General features: G+C 35.7%; 1 protein-coding gene across 1 annotated transcript in view; it reads left to right on the plus strand.

Annotated features, from left to right (window-relative positions):
- LOC139143696 (cytosolic carboxypeptidase 3-like) overlaps nucleotides 1-19,751 on the plus strand; it is a 26,245-nt gene continuing 6,494 nt past the window's right edge. The window contains exons 1-12 of the mRNA XM_070714217.1: nucleotides 1-636; nucleotides 3,733-3,787; nucleotides 6,202-6,332; nucleotides 8,835-8,902; nucleotides 9,967-10,040; nucleotides 10,458-10,540; nucleotides 11,554-11,636; nucleotides 12,055-12,188; nucleotides 14,780-14,912; nucleotides 17,431-17,552; nucleotides 18,471-18,591; nucleotides 19,550-19,687. Coding sequence (XP_070570318.1) covers nucleotides 8,900-8,902; nucleotides 9,967-10,040; nucleotides 10,458-10,540; nucleotides 11,554-11,636; nucleotides 12,055-12,188; nucleotides 14,780-14,912; nucleotides 17,431-17,552; nucleotides 18,471-18,591; nucleotides 19,550-19,687 — 891 coding nt within the window. The 5' untranslated portion in view covers nucleotides 1-636; nucleotides 3,733-3,787; nucleotides 6,202-6,332; nucleotides 8,835-8,899. The remainder of the gene's footprint in view (nucleotides 637-3,732; nucleotides 3,788-6,201; nucleotides 6,333-8,834; nucleotides 8,903-9,966; nucleotides 10,041-10,457; nucleotides 10,541-11,553; nucleotides 11,637-12,054; nucleotides 12,189-14,779; nucleotides 14,913-17,430; nucleotides 17,553-18,470; nucleotides 18,592-19,549; nucleotides 19,688-19,751) is intronic.

Consider the following 19,751-nt stretch of genomic DNA (forward strand, 5'->3'; position numbering starts at 1 on the left):
AAGTCGCCTCGAGTTGAAATTCAATATGGCGGAGTCCTGATAACATCGCAGCTCGGTCAAAAGTTGGACCTGAACGGTAGGCGGTAAAATGAAGATAACGTCAAAGATTTTGAAACTGTTCGATTGATAATAAGGACCTCTCATGATGTGAATGTGTTTCAGGTAAAAGTGATCGGATTTTACTGCAACAGGAGTGGGTATTCAAGCAATCTTAACTGACCATTAACGACTTCACTAGTTTTACGGAAAACATCGAGCTCTGCTTGTTGTCTGTGTGCGTCCTGTCTCTATCCCGTATCCGGGTTGAAACTTTACTTCATCTAATGCGATTGGAAGGAGATGAGAACAAACACATTATTGGTGTTATAAACGAGGAGAGGAAAGTATACTTTGGCTACGAGCCTCGACGAAGGACACTTCGTGTTTTTATCACCGCCTTGGATATCATCAACAACTGAAACCGATCAAGTTTCGAGCGATCGTGAAACACTAAAACTGAAAATACTACGGTTTTACAAATGGTGGCCTCTGAAAGTCCGTCCAGTTCGAAGGCAGTTGCCTCAGACGCTTCCTTAAAACAGTAGTAAGATGCCAGGGAACCCATATAAACCAGACCGCGATTTAGAATATGAAATGGTAAGTTGTTCACATTCTTCCATTGCCTTTTCAACGAGGGCTGTAGTAGAGAACGCATATTAGTTACTGACGTTTCATGTGACCAAGGCCAATGTCATAGTCAGTTTTGACCTCTAAAATCGAGAAACGATTTCACATAATGTTACATGTACTTATTCATCTCTGCGACACTATATCTGTACATTTTTTATATTTTTTAATTTCTCATTTAAACGGATTCTAGGGAACCAAACATTCTCAAAAGAATCTTACATCGACTTTAAAAATATGAGAATTTAACATTGTTGTCTTACTTGATGTAACCAAGTATGCCCTTGGTATTAACTACCGTCATTCGATTAAAAATTTGAAAATAATTGATTGTCACATACATGTACCATGGCACTTAGTGTATCACATTTGTGATGTTGCTGGCAAGAAGTGAAATCCAGTTGAAATCACACCCAATAATTAACTGTTGGAATTTAACAACTGGAACATACAGTTCGTCAGTCATAGGGAGGTATAGTTTGCACAGTCCTCCACTTGAAAGGAAGTATTTCTTTTCATGTGTAGAGTCACGTTCAACCCGCAGCAGGAAAGTAACTGGAGCTCCTTTTGTCAGTTTATGTAAATAATCATAAAAATAAATAAAGCGAAATTGTTAATGGTCTACCATAATCACTCCTGTTACACGACACTGGTTTCCTTTTAAATGGAGTTTGGTTTTTGATGTACACAGGGAGATTCAAAATAATCAGTATTCCCCTCCGGTACTTTTTGAAAATCACTTTGTCTTGAAATTGAAACTTATGAAAGTTAAAATGATGGCTAGAAGCAAAAAACTTTAATGCTGTTCTGTACTACCAGTACTTGGTCCCAGGTCAAAGCAGATGTTTTGTTATGAGAAAAAAATTAAATTAAATTATTTAACCCGTGTCAGTGCCAAAGTCATTTTTGTTGCCCTAAGTTATAGAATATATGTAACGCTAAGAATTTTTTGCAGATCTGGACAATTATTTCAGTTTTTCCTCAAATTTCGGTCAACAACTGAAGCCTATGAAAAATTATGACAATTTGGTCCAATACTATGAAAAAAATACAGAAAAATTCATTAAAATTGGTAAAATGTTGCACTGAAATTTTGGTGGCACTGAAAGGGTTAAATTTATGCAAATTGCATGAACATATATGCTGTTGTCAAGATCTAGCTAGGATGAAATTCTTATCTTTGCACATTGGTAAAATTCTGATGAAAAAGGACAATAATCAGAAAATGTAAAAACTGTGAGTGTAATTCTCTTTGCCGAAATTTAAACTTGTTCTATAGTAATTCAAATTTTAAAATCAAGAGGAGGCATTTCATTGTACAGTTAGTATGTGGGTATGTGACTATGTGTGTGTCCAAATTAACTCAAGATCTGAGATTGCACTTTGCTATACTGTGTAAAGGTACTGTATACTATAGGGACTTGTCTACTTAAAAAAATTGATATATTGAAATTTGACTCTCAACCTGTATGTGAACAAGTACTTCACAGCCTAAATTCTGACTGCCGACCAACTTGAAAGATTTGAAGAGCATTTCAAAATGATTGTGAATCTGATTATACGGCATGTAAGCACCAATCAATGGACAGTCAATGAAGAAACAAACTCTAGTATCAAACCAAGTAGATCCTTCAGCAAAGTTGTGTGGTGGTAATTTAGATACCCGTGACTCACACTGATACTCAGTCGTATTGATTAAATCATGTCAAATCTGATCTCATCAGATCTGAAGTTGCTGCGTGCAACTTATTTCCATGTAATGTTGTAGCGTCAAGTGATGAAATATCAACTCAAATCTGATTGCTTGAAAACTGATACTACCACTCACACAGTGTTGAAGGGTTGTACGCAGTGTATATTGTGTAAGAGATTACAACAGGACTACACATTGTCAGCAGGACATGTGACTCTAGATAAGACACTGACACAGACCCAACAGTGAGATCTCCGACTCTATACAAAGCTAAAAGTTAATTTGGACCAAAAAAATTCTGTATTAAAAATAAAAATTAAAATTATTTGTCCTGTACAAAATACTATGAGTTGTCTTTTGGATGATGTATTTAGAAACCAAGTGCCCCAAAGTGATGGTTTTGAAGTTTTAAAGCTTATCTCATTTTATTGTACAAAAACAATCCTTATTGTGATGCAAATTTAATATATTTTTTGTACTCTGTTAACCAAGAAATCGTAACCAAAAACGAAACCAATTGCTTCATATTTACCATGTACCGGTAGTGTGTTGTCTGAAAATTTGAAATCCACAAACCCCTACAAATACAACAAGAGTCATTGTTGACACAGCCAAGCCTGAACAACACTTCAATTCAAGTAATATTTCATCGGTGAGGAACCCATGGACATATAGTACAATGCAAGCACTTTCAAAGCAAACATTGATCTCTCAATTGACATTCAAATGTTTAAATTTCCTTCCTACTGGTATACTTTTCGCACTTCCTCACGGCTATTAAACCAAACAGTGTACTGTTATGGTAATATGTTGCCATGGCGAAAGTCACGCAATTGGTAATGAGACATGACCTAAGATGTACTTTACTCTGCAATAAAGTGTGAATTAATGAGCTTATCTGTCCATGGAAAAAAAAATGCTTGTTTCGTAAACTCCTAGTTGTATATTCTCAGATATGTACGGAGTTACGATGTATTTGTGATATATGTGTAACATGTTCCCATGAGAATAAAAGTTGTTTCACAGGCATATGGACGGCCATCAGGGAAAATCGAAAACAACTAAATAAATGAAAAGATGAATAAGTGAAAATAATTACACTCTCAATTTGATGTAATAATGCTTTGTTTTGTGGGAAGAAAATGTGGGAATTTTTAAACCCCAACTCCACTCTTGTATAGCTATTCAACAATTTTTGATAACAAATTGCAAACTGTCTAATCCTATAGCGGTTTAGGGTGCATTGTTACATTGTCTACAAAAGTAGAAAAAAATAGTCAAATGGTGTGATTTATGCTTTTTTTATGTTTGTAAGCTAGATTTACAAGTTTAAATGATCTCATATTTAATTTTCATTTTCAAATTGATTTCAGAATCCCTATGAGAGTTTTATGCGTAATCACCTCAGACACTATGGATACTATACAGGTAAGAATTACCCACATATCAATGATGAATATGACCTCTCCTTCCCTCCCCCACCCCCACTGTTTTACCTCCTAGTGCCATCTTTCTCCCCTCCTACCCATCCCCTTCCCCTCCCAAGTTCCCCATTTTTGAATATGCAGATGATCCAGTCGCCAAATTAGAAGAAAGTAACATTCAGTCTGGAGGAGTACAGAACCCAGCAGTAACTTTCAATTTTTTTTAAAGAAAATAGTTTACTTTGCGTGTACAATATTGACTGCTATCTGTTGTGCAGTGTGTGTACAGCTGTACGGTACATACAAGTAGCACTGGGATAATTTGACAACAGAACAATGATATTGAAAAGGAATGAACTCAAAGGTTCACAAACAACAAACACACGTGTGCATATCCAAAGTAATTATACCACACGTTGTGATTGGTTACTAAGGATCTGTGTAATGCTTGATTGAACAGAAAAAATAATGTGCTATACAAAAATAAAAAAGGCTGAAAATCGTCCAAATTTACAAAAGTATCACTGCTTCTTTGGCAATACCCATATCTCTACCACCAGTCAATCAATCCCATTTTCTGTTGGACCTGTACACTTTGAAATAGGGGTGAAAGCCCAGTAAAGCCTTGATATGAATACTGGAATAGATACTCATTACGTATATTGAGAGCACAAAAACTCATCTAATAGAGAATCAATATTGGCGTATTGGAGACTGTCAAGGTAACGTAACCAGTAGCATGGCATGAATGTACTCAAATTCGTAAAAGTAAACATGATTTTAAATCTACAACCACGCACTAGTAGACAGATCTATTGATTATGAAGCATGATCGATACTTAGAGTGTCTGCCCTAGTTTTTTAGTCCATACTATGAAGCTGCATCTAAATGGAATTCTCAAAATGTAATTGCTAGTTTTGAATTCCGCAAACGAGTGTTTCTTTCAATTTGATGCAAGCAATTTCTGTCTGTGAAAAGCTAATTACAACCTCACTATACACCCCTATTCTGCCTACAATGGAACGAACTTGCTTATTGAAAATGGTTGGGAAAGTCCAAAGGGCAGGTATTCGAGGGAGTGACAGACACATCCGTGACTTCTTATGTTATACTTTAAAGGTATACAGTAGATTCATCCCGAGGTCAGCGGAGGTCATTGAGATTTAGGCCAAAGTACAAGATATCATTTGTCCCATGTTTAAAATCTCACAAATAAATTCCTGAGTGTCAGTTGTTAATCGATTCCAAGTAAACACTTAAGAACGTTGAATTTTGAAAATATAAACCACAGGCACACAAACAAACCGAGAGATAAGGGTATCAGATAAAATTCAATGGTGAAAGACCGGGAAAGCCCTTTAGGGACAACACTCTTACATATGGCACCTAAACTGGTAAAGACTACATCTGCTACCTTCCTGATCTGTCATTGTGATTGGTTCATTCAAAATTAGGAAGATAGTGGTTGACCAATTAGCAGAAAGTTGCTTTCTCCGAAGTATACTACATGTAATTTCTCCCCAGTGTACCACCACAAGTTGGCCAACAGTTGCATGACCATTCTTTACATTGGGATAATTGTCCAAATCAGATCCAATTAGTTCTGCCGTCCTTTCACTGTCTGACAAAAGACCCTTTTGATGTGTTTATGGCACCCTGCAATTTTGTGGTGGAAATAAAAAGTGTTTATCACCTGTATGTGTGAATTGGCCAGACACAGTGAGTGGTTTGATAGCTAACATAACCGTTACAAACTGTCTCTGTTGGGAGCAAGACGTTGTATTCTGTGAACGCAAATCACAATGGAAACAGTGGCTTTTAGGGACAAGAGGGTCCATAAGTGAATTGGAAGCATGAGATGAAGAGATAGCCAGAGAAAGAAATTCAATTCCACTAACCATATATCGGATAGTACCATCAGATGCAGTGGTTTAAGCTTTGCAAATTGTTTATGTGTATACATGGCTGATATGACAAGGCAAAATGGACTGATCGATAAAGTTTCTCACAAAGGCACTTTTCAAATTTTATATTCAGCTCAAATATTAAGACTTTCTTCGAATCTACAATTTATCATCATGCTGATCATTGATACAAGACAATTCAAGTTCAAAATGAATGTCGGGATGCGGGTGTAGTTTACATGCACATCATGGAGGTAAAAGCCAAGCATTGTAATGTTTTAAGAATAAAGTGCATACTCTGTGTGTATGTACAGTACATGGTAGATGTATTTCTTTATTACGCTGTGTGTAATGTACAGTACATGGTAGATGTATTTCTTTATTCAGATCTCTCGTAAAAATGAGCAAAAAAGTGCCAAAACCAATATTGTTTTTTAAGACTATCGTTTTCCAATTTGACTTTTTGAATTGCAGTCAATAATGATGAACTTGACTCTTCTCTTGTTCCTATAGGTCGTAATGAAGGTTATCGTACCAGCGTGTCGGTGTTTGAAGACTGGGAGAGGACCCATGATTACAACGTCAGTGACAATGAATCAGAGACGGAATATGAAAACCAAGCATTAAAGACAAACTTGATCCTGGTAATGTTTTTGTTTATTATATTTCTGCACAGCGTACTCATATAAGTCAACATGATTATTATTCAAAAATACTTGTTTTGATTTGCATAGCACTTTCATTGCTCATAAAATATGCTCATGTTCCAATGACAAAGCATTTGAAGCACTAACTGTTGGACTGTTAAATTTATGATTCCATCATTTGTTAAACAATAAATGTGCAGGGAAGAATTTTTGCCGCAACCAATGTGAAATGTTGCTTACTATCAACACAATTTTCGTGACTCACAGAAAAGTTGTGAGTCAGGCACATGTACACAAAAAATTGGCTTTGAGCCTATTTGTATTATTCATAATTTGTTCCTAGAGTCTGATTGTACCTGTAGCTTCTTTGTCATTGTTGAGTCATAATTTTTATCACCAACTTAAAAAATATCGTTGAATACAAGAGTAATGTTTACAATTCTACCGTGTTCATTTTGAGATTGAGAGAAGTGAATTTTGTAATTTTTGTCGACTTTGCCATCAGTTGAAGCGACCCAAAATTGCTAAAATTATACCTAATTAAAAACAACAGATATAGAGATCAGTCTTGTTAAGCGTTGTGCAAATAGCTTTTGTAGATCAAACAAAGAAAAATTGTGTTGCTAAGCATAACATAGAATGGAAGATCGTGCTTTGAGTAACAGATCTCCAGGCTATTTGAATTGTTCTGAGGTGCACTGAGGTGTTCAGTAGCAGACAGAAAAAAACAGAAAATTTCTACAAGTGAGCTAACAAATGCCGTGAAAGAACATAAAAATTGACAGCACTCGATTGAAGCAATTGTCACTTGGGGCATTTCGCCACAATAAAGTTTACCTCTAGGGCCGATGTCCTATTGTTGGCCACTCTCATCAAATTCTATAGGGGTAGAAATACCAGTGTCCCTAACTGCTTGCACACTGATGCAATGGTTATTGTATTGACTTGAAGATTGTGTTGTAAGCCCTGTACTGTGTGTATCCAGTCCGTGGGGAGTGAGTGTGCTGTACAGTTATAGTGATATAGCAGCAATTAGTTCACTGGTACAAGAGTTGTACAAGTGATACATACCAGGGTATACGTGTTCATATTTGTTTCAAGTCATCTCATAAACATTTTGATTTTCAAATTTTCATATACCATGAAAATTAACCTTTTGAAGAGAAGAATTTCAATCAAAAATCAACTTTTCAAAGCCTTTATCTGGTTCTCCACATTTGCTGCGTGCTGTATGTTCAACCATTCTGACGAATTCAATGTACTTGGATGTTGTCCCATTTAAAAGTATACAATGATGTCCCACGACACAGTTTGGTAGTATTTTCTACATAATCTATTGTCATCTCGTGATCACCTGTTATTCTTCATTATCTACAGAAACTCTCAAACGTAGTCATTTAGCCTGACGTCTATCCTCAGCTTGTGTTCACTTTTATGCCCCTCAAAAGTCAAAAACTTGAAATTTTGCTCAAACTTTCCTCAATTAAACTTTCCGCCAGTCTATCACCAAATCAAGGATGAAAATCAGCGGTCACCGAGCAAAGTTTGGTTCTAGAGAAACAAACTACCAAATTAACAAATCCACAATGGCCACCATCCCTGTGTTAACTACATAGGGAAAAATTAAAAATTTCGATTTCAGAAAACCTAAGACCGCGAAAATTTTTCTTACTCCAACTTCGTCCAAGAGCTTTATAAAGAGCCCCCAGAAGTGGTAGATCAGAAAAGAATTATAAAAATTTGAGAGTCTGCCTATCTGTCCCTGAGACGCATTCTACCTTAAATATTATTGTTAGAAGAATAAAATCAAATCATGGCTTATCTTTCAAATGCTACTCAGTAGTGGTGGCAATTATGGATTTCTTGGGTTGGATAATATTTTTTCCTCTTCGATTGCACAAGCAGTAGTTACGACAATGCTCATGTCTTTAGAAAACCTAAAACCGTATTTTACACAGACTTTTGTACTCAGCCATAGAGACCCTATCTTCATGCGAGTACTATTGCAGTAATTTTTTCACCATAAAATTGGCCATAAAGAACCAAGTGGGCGTGATATCTTGCATTTTGAATAGGTATTGTGTAGTACCCTTAGCAAGGTCATAGAGATTTTATCAAACCAACATTCTATGGAGGCAAGGTACCGTATAAACATTTCTCTGAGTAGTAAAGTTCTGTAGAACGGGTGCTGATTGTTTTCAACATTTGTTTGTCAAGAGCCACAGTTATTCAATAAAGACAAGTTCAAGTGGGCCCAAGTCAAAATGAATGAATAAATAAATAAATATATAAAACAAATAAATAAAAGGAGTTTCACAACTTTGACCTTTAGTTGTGTATTTGGAAGATGTAACTGTATATGTGTAAAAACAAGGGTTATTTCGAGTTCAAGATGTATGTTATATCCTTCTTGTTTTTTTTGTTTTTGCAAAATGATCGGCAATTTAATAACTGTACGTATATGATGATATTAACAGAATTTTTTTGTTTAATCGGTAGATGGAAGATTTCAAGATGAAATCAACCGCACAACTCAGCTTATATTCAGCTGTCAGTCGGGTAAAATGGTAAGCCTCGTTTGGTTTCAGTACTTTGTCAGACTTCACATGAATTGCATTCATTTGTTTTGAACAATTTGAACAATCAGAGAATCAATACTCGATAATGAAATACCTGGGTGGCAGGAGAAAAAAAGTTCAGATCTGTTGTTAGTTGTCTTTGCTGTATGTAAAGTGCTAATCAATAATATCAGCTGACACGTACATTTCAGCTGTGTTCCTCACTGACCACAGTGGAACTGTAACCTTTGTTTAATGTAATTTGGATTCTAAACAAAAGGTGCTACCCTTAATCCTGTAAAGTGAGAGTTGTTTTGAGCTAATCCATGTCTTCTTTTAAGTGTACAAACACTTGCCACAGCATGGATGTGCACTTGCACATTCAACAGTCATTTGCTTTCCGAGCATGGAAAAAACACAAGAAAAATACAAGACGCTTCTAATCTGCACTATCCATACTTTAATCTCGTATATTTTGATGTTATTCATACGACTTTTCTCTGTCTGTAAAATACTCCTTATTTTTCTACTCGGAAAATTTATGTTGAAATGCATATTTTTCAACTCATCTGTGTGTAACATTCAATGGCAGTTGTTGACAACTGAATTTTAGTGTAGACTAAAATTCATTTTGTCAACAATGTCATTACAGACTATCGTTGAACACAGTGCATCACATTGACATGATTAAAACTTTGCATTTCAACATATATGGAGAGGAAAATGAGAACATTTGTTTTCTCGAAAAAAAATAATCAGAGACATTGTAAAGAGTATCATCTGCTTTCTCTGACTTACTTTTGGTCTGTGTGTGACAGTGTGAAGCAAAATTAAGATAAATGGTAACATCTTCACTGGTATCTTACTCATTATTTTTCAAGACAGTGAAACCTAGATAAAGACATGTAGATATGGAGAAAATTTCTAGTGGAGAGACTTCTCGTGCATACTGGGAGTCATAGTGGTTTGGATATGTCATTATTCCAGGAATGTTTGAAGACCTGATCAGCCAATATATATGCTGAGTTAAATTTTGTTAACCTTTTTTCTATCCGTTGTATTTTCCCATGTAGGTACCCCGACTTCGGGAACCACGCAATCTGTATGCACTCACCAAGGAACAGGGAGCTCAACATGCTGCAAGATGGTATGCTTTCTTGCTGTCCAATAAAAATCAAAGAAAACTTATTTTTTGATGCCAGCAATGAGTTTTTAAACTTTTTTACATTTGTTTTTAAACCCACTTGGTAACTTGTTTTTCATTGTGGGCAGGAATTTTCTCTTTCATTTGTGTTCATGCAATTGAAGTCCAAACAAAATGTTAAAAGAATTGTTGATGATTGGGAGCGAAATGTCAAAAGAGCAGTCTCCATATTTTCATAGAGAGAGCATTCCACCTATCTGTTCTACTGTCAAATCTAGTATCTGTTCAGTGAAATATTTCAAACTATTATTCATGTAGCATTTCAAATATTTTTTATGCATCCTTTGTGTAAATTACATTCTTTTGAAATGTGTGATTATTGGTATGATCCTTATCATGCGTTACTTATATCCATTTCAGGCCCTCTGTCATGGAGGTTCTGCCAGAAAGGGTGATGCACATACCGTACATACCCAGCGACCCAGAACCATTCTACAAACCAAGTGAGTGGTATTTACATTCGCTGGTTACCATGTCCCAGTGAACACACAAACAGACATGTGAAATCGATGACTGATGTGGTCGCTTTGTAGCAAGTCAGAAATTAATGTATATTATTATTATTGAAAATCCATCAAGCTTAAATTGATAATGTGACATGCGCTGTCTTGCAATAGAGGGGCACGGGTGTATTTCTGTAAAAAATAAACAATTTGAAAGCCCTTTGAACTGTACCTCAATTCATATTATATACATTTGTCATTCTACTCAAGAATGTGAGAACAATATGCTGATAAAGGACTATTCTGCAGAGATTCTGAGACTGAACAACAATAGAAAATTTTTATATACAAAAAAGCAAGAGATAAGTAATAGAAAAGTTGCAACCTGTTCTCATAGTATTTACTCTAATCAAAAATGTGTAATATTGTAGTGAAACAATGCTCTAAAATTTACAACCATTTGTCAGAGCGGAGTTGTATGAGATGCATTTTCTGCAAATAGTTTGACTTTGTGATGTTGTCTGTTAGTATTCATCCACTATCTCTCTGGTGTCTTGAAAACTGTCCTTATAGGCTGTGCCTGAATCATAGATGCAAAATATATCTATCAGGCGACTGGTATTCTCAGATCTGTAAACCAAGTTTCAGAGAATAGCTGTCAACTTCTATTCATGAATATTCAATATTTATCATGAATATGCATAAGCTTATCAGGGATTTGCATAAATGTATGAATATGCATAAATATATATCATGGATATGCAAATTGATATTATGAATATGCATAAACCTTTTATGAGTAGGCATAAACCTAATAATGAGTATGCATCAAAATCTGGAAAAATTTTCAACAACAATAACAATAAAAAGTGTTGCTAGCTTTCCAATAGAAAAGAAAGCAAGGAATTATCTTTAAATTCATGAAAGAAGTACATCATTGCTCAAGAGAATTGAAACAAAATCTACAAGAATTTACAAACTAACCTTTTTTTTTCTCCTCTGGTAATTCATAGCTGGTGTGGAAAAGATGCCAATGCCGGGTAGTGAGAGTGAGGGCAGAGTTGTCTTCTACAATCCAGCCCCTAAAGAATCCTATGTAAGTATCATGCATAAAAAGATATCAGCTTTTCTCAATTTTATTCTGAAATTCTCAAATTACTCTCATAATTACAATGGCATAGATGTGTTATACAGATGTGTGTGTTAATGGTGGCATATTTATATCTGATGGATAAGCAGAACAAAGTAGCTGTAATTACTGATAATCAGATTGGACTAACGCAACCTATGAGGGCAATGACACTTGTTCATCACTGATTCTGTCATTTTCACCGATTTGCTTTGACTGTTCTTGTGAACAAGGAAATGATGGTGTTTGCCAATTTAAACCAGTTCCTCCAAGCCACAATTCATAAATTTTTTAATCATCTATTAACCATCCAATGTGAGTGAAAAGAAACTTTCATCGCTAATGAAATTTCTGATTTGTCTTGCCTTTTCTCATTTGTTTCCAGTTTTTGAGATCCCGTGTAGGCGGCAATCGCAACGGCTGTTCCGTGCGCGCTGTCAAACTCTCCAGTACCGACGACACAACTCTCATATTTGAATCACGCTTCGAAAGTGGAAATCTCTACAAAGCTATTCAAAGGTCAGTCCATCAACACTTTCATTCACGTCTCACAGAGTTTAACCCCCACCATCAACAAATTTTGGTATAGCTCTATTGTTCAGTGCAGCAGATGTGGACCTCTGCACTATGAAATGGGGGTGTGAGGGTTAAGGATCATTGTCTTATCCAGGTTTTTGGAGACTACACTGATCTTTCTTCACAAGTCTGCAGTCATTGTTTTTCATCACTTTAAATCCTGTCAGTGATTTTTAGCCAAATTTTAGCCAAATCCTGTTGATTTTGACTGGTTGGATTAACTTGTATACAAGTTAATTTGAGTGCAAAGTCAATTTTTGTCGCCTTTATAAAATATACCCTACAGTCAATTTTTTGCCAAAATTTTGATAAAAAACTGTAGCCGATGAAATGTGGTATCTCTTTGGTCCAAACTTATGAAAAAACTTAGAGAAAAGTTAATAAAAATTGGTAAATGTGGCACTAAAATTTTGGTGGGAAAAATCATAGCAGTCAAAGGGTTAATAGGGGTACGAAGGGTTTGTCACTGACAAGAAATTATCATACTGAATTGCTCATTTTCCTAACACATTTAAAAGTGTATTTTTGTAATGAACAATGCACTCATACTCGCCTAATTGTTTACGAAAGATATATAAACCACAATTATTATGATTTTGAGGTTAAAACGGAAATGAAGGATAACACTGGGCTAAAGAAAAGACAAATAGCGCTGAAATTAAATGGGTGTTTTAATATTCAGGCCACTATGTCAGAGTCACCACTTATCACATTCTTTGCTTACTACTTGTGGAGGACGTTGAACCCATGGCCACCTCCATCGGCAGATTAGCTTACACAACTCATGCGATGCATTGCTATTTATTGATGTAGCTTAAGGGATACTTTACATGCAAGTAGAGTCTGTGGTTTCCAAATAAAAACATTTTTTGAGAGTTCAACTGTTTTAGATGTCAGACGTAAGAAACAGATAATGGTGAAAAAGTTTGATATAAAGTTGGCATCTTACATCCATTTGAAATATCGATGTTAGAAAATTCACATTTAGTAACAAGAATTTAGATTAATTTTTCGCAACTAAGTGGGATACATGCAATAATTGGAAAGCATTGTAACGTATAAGAAATACCACTGTATATACATATATATATTTTTCTGTGTCTGAAAGGTACAAATTCAATGTGCGAAGGTACAAATTCAATGTGCAATTGTTCTGATTATTGAAAGCATTGATTATTACAATTTTGTGATAAATGATCAGTAATTCATTACATTCAATTAAAGGGAACTGCTGCGTTAGTTACATAATTTCATGATTTGATTCAATCAAAGCTTTTTATCATATACTTTTTCACCATTAGATTTGAGACTCCCACTGTAAACCCATGTTTGGTTTAACCCTGATACAGGAATATTGCAGAGAAAAAAGAGGATTGAAAGGTCAATAATAATAATATATGCCCGCCAATGTTGAGCTTTTTTCTTTGAGTTTTTCATAAGTTTTGTGAAGTGAGGGTGCTCTGAGAGCATTAAGTTGATTAACCCTTTCACCAGTATGGTTTGGCCCAAACCTATTGTTATCATTGATGACTGTAGACCTGTTAATAGGGAATAAGGGTTGGGGGATGGGAGGGGGCTGGTCAGCAGGTTAAGTCTCGGTGCCCTGAGTGAATTCAAATAAGGCACTATTTCTGTAGTAGAGTTAGATGTGTTTCCAAACTGTCTGGCTTCAAACAATGCTACGAAGCCTGTGTTGTCAAAAAGATTTTTTCAGACAGGCAGAATGAGTCACATACCATTGTGTAGAATTCTTTGAAGGACAAAAAAAAAATTCCTGAAGTTTTTTCACAGTTTGGAAGATTGCCAAAATACCTACACCAGATGTTAGGGGGAAAAGCAGTTGATCTCATCAATGCATGTGAAAAGCATCCAATCTGAAATAAAATTTTTCACCTAAATGTTCATGTTTTTCTACATGTCAGCCTCTCCAAACTTTACAAGTGTCAAAAGAGACGCATCAATAAATAAGTATAATAAATGAATAAATAAGTCAAAATACAAGAAACAGCTAAAAAATTAAAATCAATTGAATGCAAAAGTTTCAGATAAATACACTTTATATTTATTGCTAGGGAGTTCATATTATTGTGTTCAATTGTGAAGTATGTCCATAGTTGTTGCATGTTTTTCCCCACTGACAATCAGCCATTCAAATACCAAGTTGAAATGATACTGGGACGTCAAAAGATCAAGTCTGAAGTTGCGCTGACTTATCAAAATAAAACAAACTATGAAGATGAGATATTGTTATAAAGTCAAAATAACTCTTTTGAGTCAAAACAATACTCCCAAGTAGTAGAGATTACATTGAAATAATTTTGTTTGGACAACACAACTTGTGTGGTTTAGTTATAATAATATTGTCAAGGCATAAGTATAGACTTCTTTATTTATGGTTACAAATTATGCCATGTGTAAAATGTGCATTCTGTTTGCTCTTTATATTGTCAGGCTTGATTATGACAATAAAAAATTGTGGTTTGTGGTCACAACTACACTGTTTATAATCTTCTTATGTTATATTTTTTTCAAAGGTCTGAATACGAGTATGAGCTACACCTTCGTTACGACCTGTACACCAAGAAACACACACAGTGGTACTACTTCCGTGTGAACAACGCCAGGCCTGGAATACGCTACAGATTCACAATTGTGAATCTTATGAAGGTAAGAACACTGCCAATAATGAATCCTGCCGAGTTAAACCCTGCCACTTGTACATTTTGGTATGATCCTATTGTTTGCTGTGGGTAAAATTGGACCTCAGCACTTAGAAATGGGTATGATAATAGTGAGGTGAATGAATTACTTCAAAGGAGCAACTGCTTATATTAATAAACTCAGGACATTCGATACTTCCCAAGTTGTATGAGGAGTAAGCAGATATACCTATACAGGTGACATGCACTTGCTGCGGCATGTATAGAATTCTCAGAGTACGTATAGGTTGGTACAGGCAGTAGGAGTGTTTCAGCCAAGATAACTTTGATAGAACTGAACTTCACCCTAGTCACATGTACACAAGCGTTTGGCCCAATCCTAGTCTATAGTAAAGTTGGACCTCTGCACTGAGAAATGGGGGTGTAAGGGTTAGGAGGGGCTGATGTCATCATCTTTTAACATTATGTTGGTGTTGTTTGCTTTCTTATAACTGTAAGAAATAATTTACATGTTTCTGGGAAATGATTTGTTTTGGTCCGGTATAATCAGATATTGCATATTGGTGTACCATGTTAGTGCGTCAGTGGTGCTTATTTAATTTTTATACCCTATCAGACGTTTTTGTTATCTATTAGCAAAATTAGCAACACTGAAAATCTTATGATTTTACAGATGTATCAATTTATCAATATTTATATCAAGCAGTTGCTCTTTTCATGATGAAATAAAAATAATTTTGTTTCGGAGAACAGGAATTTTGCCAAAATATTAGGAAGTATAAGTAGTGAGTTATCAATTCCTTTATTATAATGACTTATTAATCTTTACTAAACTGTGTAAACCAGACACATATCTGTGATTGCACCAGCTTTGACAGTGAGCTCAATCATGCAGAGACCATTATTTGACCAGCTTGTCAACGCAGTCAATCTCTCAAAACTCGAACATCAACTCTGTGTAATTTCTCACTGACTTCTTCCAACTTCCCCGCGTCTTTTGTAAACCATTGTCACAGCAACAATGGCCCTGCAGCAGTCTCTCAAAACCTTTCATTGTGGTGTCTACGCCGATGAAATTCCTACTCGGTCTGCTGGTTTTCTATCAGTACTACTACAAGGACAGACAATGGAATAATCAGACAATACTTAGGACACAATGCGTTGGTGTTTTGCTATGAGCTGTCATGTAGTGAAATGTTCGCCTTGTCTACTGACCACTTAATATCGAACTGCCACTCTCCCATTTCAGATTTACCGCGGCGGAATTAATGAGTTACTATAAGTGAAAGTCTTTCTCCAACATACTTGAATAGAAATGACTCTTTAGAATGTTTGATGTATTGAAATTTAGTCCTGATACAAGAATTAAATTTCCTTTGTAACAAATATAACACGACTTCTCCCTTCCCACTGAATTTAGCCTATTCCGGAATTTTCTTCCCTTTGATGCCAATTCCATAATATTCTAAGATAAACCTGTATTCCCAATCACAAAAAGTGATGCAATTCACAGTTATATCCTGGTTGTTTTGCCCATCACGTTGAACTCCAAAAGTTATCAATAGAGTTAGGGAGGGTGTGATTCTTCAAAGCCTTGAGACAGAATATACTCATGTAAGATCTCAAGTAAGTTTTAAAAAGAAAGACAAAAGATATGGGACTTTTTTGCCCATGATTTATGTAAAACAATATTATATTGAGAGCAGAATGCCCTGGTAGTTGATACATGTATGTATGTGAGAGAAATAACATGCCAAATGACTGTGACAAGTCTTTGTAAGGGGAACATGACGTTGTTGACAAACACTGGTATTTGTTATAGTAACCCAGACAAGTACAAAAGTAAAAATAAGTCAATAGAGAGACCACTATAGTGTTTGTTGGTACCCCGTCCCACAGGGATTAGATCTGGTATGAAACACATTCCAGGGGTTATGGCAATGCTCCTGTATCTCATACCATGCACCAGGGGAGTGTGTGCGTGTGTGTGTGTGTGTGTGCATTGTGTTTGTGAGAGTCCGTGTAGATTTAGAAAATGTGTTGAGATATTTATTTACCAGTGGTATTAACTTACGTACTGAGCAAATGGCAACAAACACTCTTTCCTGTAGGACAGAGTCTCCCATGTATCTGATTGGATTGCTCTTGTGGAATTGCAGTGGTAAATTTTGACATATGGTACTCCCATATGAGGTTTTTTGTCCTGTTGAAAATCAATGGTAACGATATTGGACCGTGTTTAGTAATATACATTATTCCAATAGAATTCATACAGAATATTTCTGTGGAGGGACGTAATGGCTCAACTTTTCCCCTATTTCCTAGAACACAGGTCTAGCTTCATGACTGACAATAATGACATATTGGGGCAAACCATTGTGATAAAGGAGGTTAACCATCAATGCTGAATACAAATGATGTATCATGCAACAAAGGAGGAACTCAGCCTGTAATGTTAACATGCACTTTTCTCAAAACCAATATCTGTTATTTTAACTGTTTTTTGTTTTGTTTTCTTTTTGTAGCCTGGAAGTCTGTATAATCAAGGTATGAGGCCACTGATGTATTCAGAGTTGGATGCCCTCAACAAGCAGATAGGATGGAGAAGATGTGGTGAAGACATCAAATATTATAGAAATAATCACAGGTAATACAGTGATCTGTCACTACACATGTATTGCAGCTTTCTGATTTACCAGAGAATATTAGTGGCGTATACAATTCAAAGAGCATCCAAGGTCATGGCTTAAATGACACACAAGACAAGATTCAAGAAATAACACAGCGCCAAACTGATGACACATCATAACCACTGAAGAGAATAAATCAAACAGGGCCATAACGGGAGCATTCACAGCTGATACACTGATGTTTGACACTTGTCAGCTTGTGACTGTACCACGTCTTGAAGGCCGCCCGAAGACTCTCGTCATTAAAATACTGCTAATTCCTGTTCTCCTGAAAGCATTAAATCAAATTGGAAAATTCTAACAACTTGGTGTCACATTAGTTAAACCCATCTGATTTTGAATGGACCACGGCAAAAACAAACCAACATGCACAAATGCACACATTTGTACATTTGTACACATGGGTTTTTGTTTGTACCGCCATTATGTGTTATCTTGGATGTTATGAGTCTGTAGAACACATCATATCCTATTTTAATTGAGATTGGAGTAGAACCATTGATCGTGTGTTGCACATGAGTGACCGTGAAGTGTTTAAAAGAGGAAGCATATTCATAAAATGGAACCGTGATAGCAGACATGACCATTTTTGGCACAAAAATGTCATGTCACAAAAACTGTAACTGAATAAAGAAACTAGACGAAAAATGTGCAAGACACATGACACTTGACAATGACCGGCAAGTGACCTGCATGAGCTGTTTAGAGCGCCCTCTTGTGGCATATTTTTCCGGTCTTGATACTTGCAGTTCGCATGTGAACTGACAGTGCCTGCAATGTACCCACACTTTACACACTTTAACATCTTTAAGTTTCAACATGTCCAGCATTGTACATTGACCCGAAACATTTGTTTTTCCTTTCTTCAATTTCAGACGAACAAACATGAAAGGAGAGAAATATTACTATTCGCTGACGTGGACATGTACATTTCCAAACAACAATGATACCTATTACTTTGCACATTGTTATCCATATTCATACTCAGATTTACAGGTATGTTATCATCTCAAGTGCAGTTTGTAGTCTAATTTCAGCATTTTATGGTCTACCTTCCAGCTTTGCATAAACAACTTCAAACGCCAAAAGTGGACTACCCAGTGTTACTGAAAACTTGTTGTGTTCTACAATGATTTTTGAGGGAATATTGCTTTTGAAAAAACTTTCATACCATGAAAGTTTTTTTTAAATAAGGGGAAGGAAGTCGTATAAAACTTATTTCTGCACTAAATTTTGCAGAAGATATGAAAAGAAAATTCACTGTTTTGTGAAATAGATTACTTTGTATTTGAACACGGTGACCATGATTTTTATTCCACTAAGAAACCTAATAACAAAGTCTTTCATAACCGTGTGTGCCTTACTTATGATTACAAGTCTTGTCTACCTATTCATAGTGGTGCTTTACATGTATATAAGAGTGAAACATGAAGAAATTTCAGTTTAAATTACAGAAATCAGAAATCACAATGCATGTACTTATAAAATCTCAATTTTACATAATAATACAAGACATTTCCTTGAAGGTAGTACGCACCTCGAAAGTGAAAGACTTAAACTTTTACTCAAACGTTCCTCAGTTAAACTTTCAACCATTGTCTTACCAAATCAAGAATGAAAATCAGGGGTCACTGTGAAAAGTGTAGTACTACAGAAACAAAATACCCAAGATTTACCGATATTAATATTCAAAATGGCCGTCATCCCTGTGTTAACTCTATGAAGTAAATGAAAATTTCAATTTATGAAAAACTGAGATGGTGAAACTTTTTCTTACTCCAAGAGCTTTAACATGAGCCCCCAACAAGTGGAAGATCAGAAAAGAGTTGAACGATTTTGAAAGTCCAAATATCTATACCCGAGATGCATTCTACCTTACATAAGTCTTTTGAAATTTTACCAGAGTATGATAACAGTTTACCTCATGATTTTATTCCTTTCTTTTTTTTTATAGAGTTACCTTCTTCACCTGCAGAATGACCCTGTGCGGAGTCGTTTCTGCAAACAGCGTGTTTCTGTGTCGCACGCTAGCCGGCCACTTAGTCTACGTGTTAACAATTACATCACCTTCAATAAACCCAACAACGCCAAGGTAGGCATAAGTAATCAGCACAAAGCAGAAAATATATAATTTCTGTGTCAGATTATTTCTACAT

Source organism: Ptychodera flava, chromosome 1 (assembly GCF_041260155.1).
Source record: "Ptychodera flava strain L36383 chromosome 1, AS_Pfla_20210202, whole genome shotgun sequence".
Taxonomy (NCBI): Eukaryota; Metazoa; Hemichordata; class Enteropneusta; family Ptychoderidae; genus Ptychodera; species Ptychodera flava.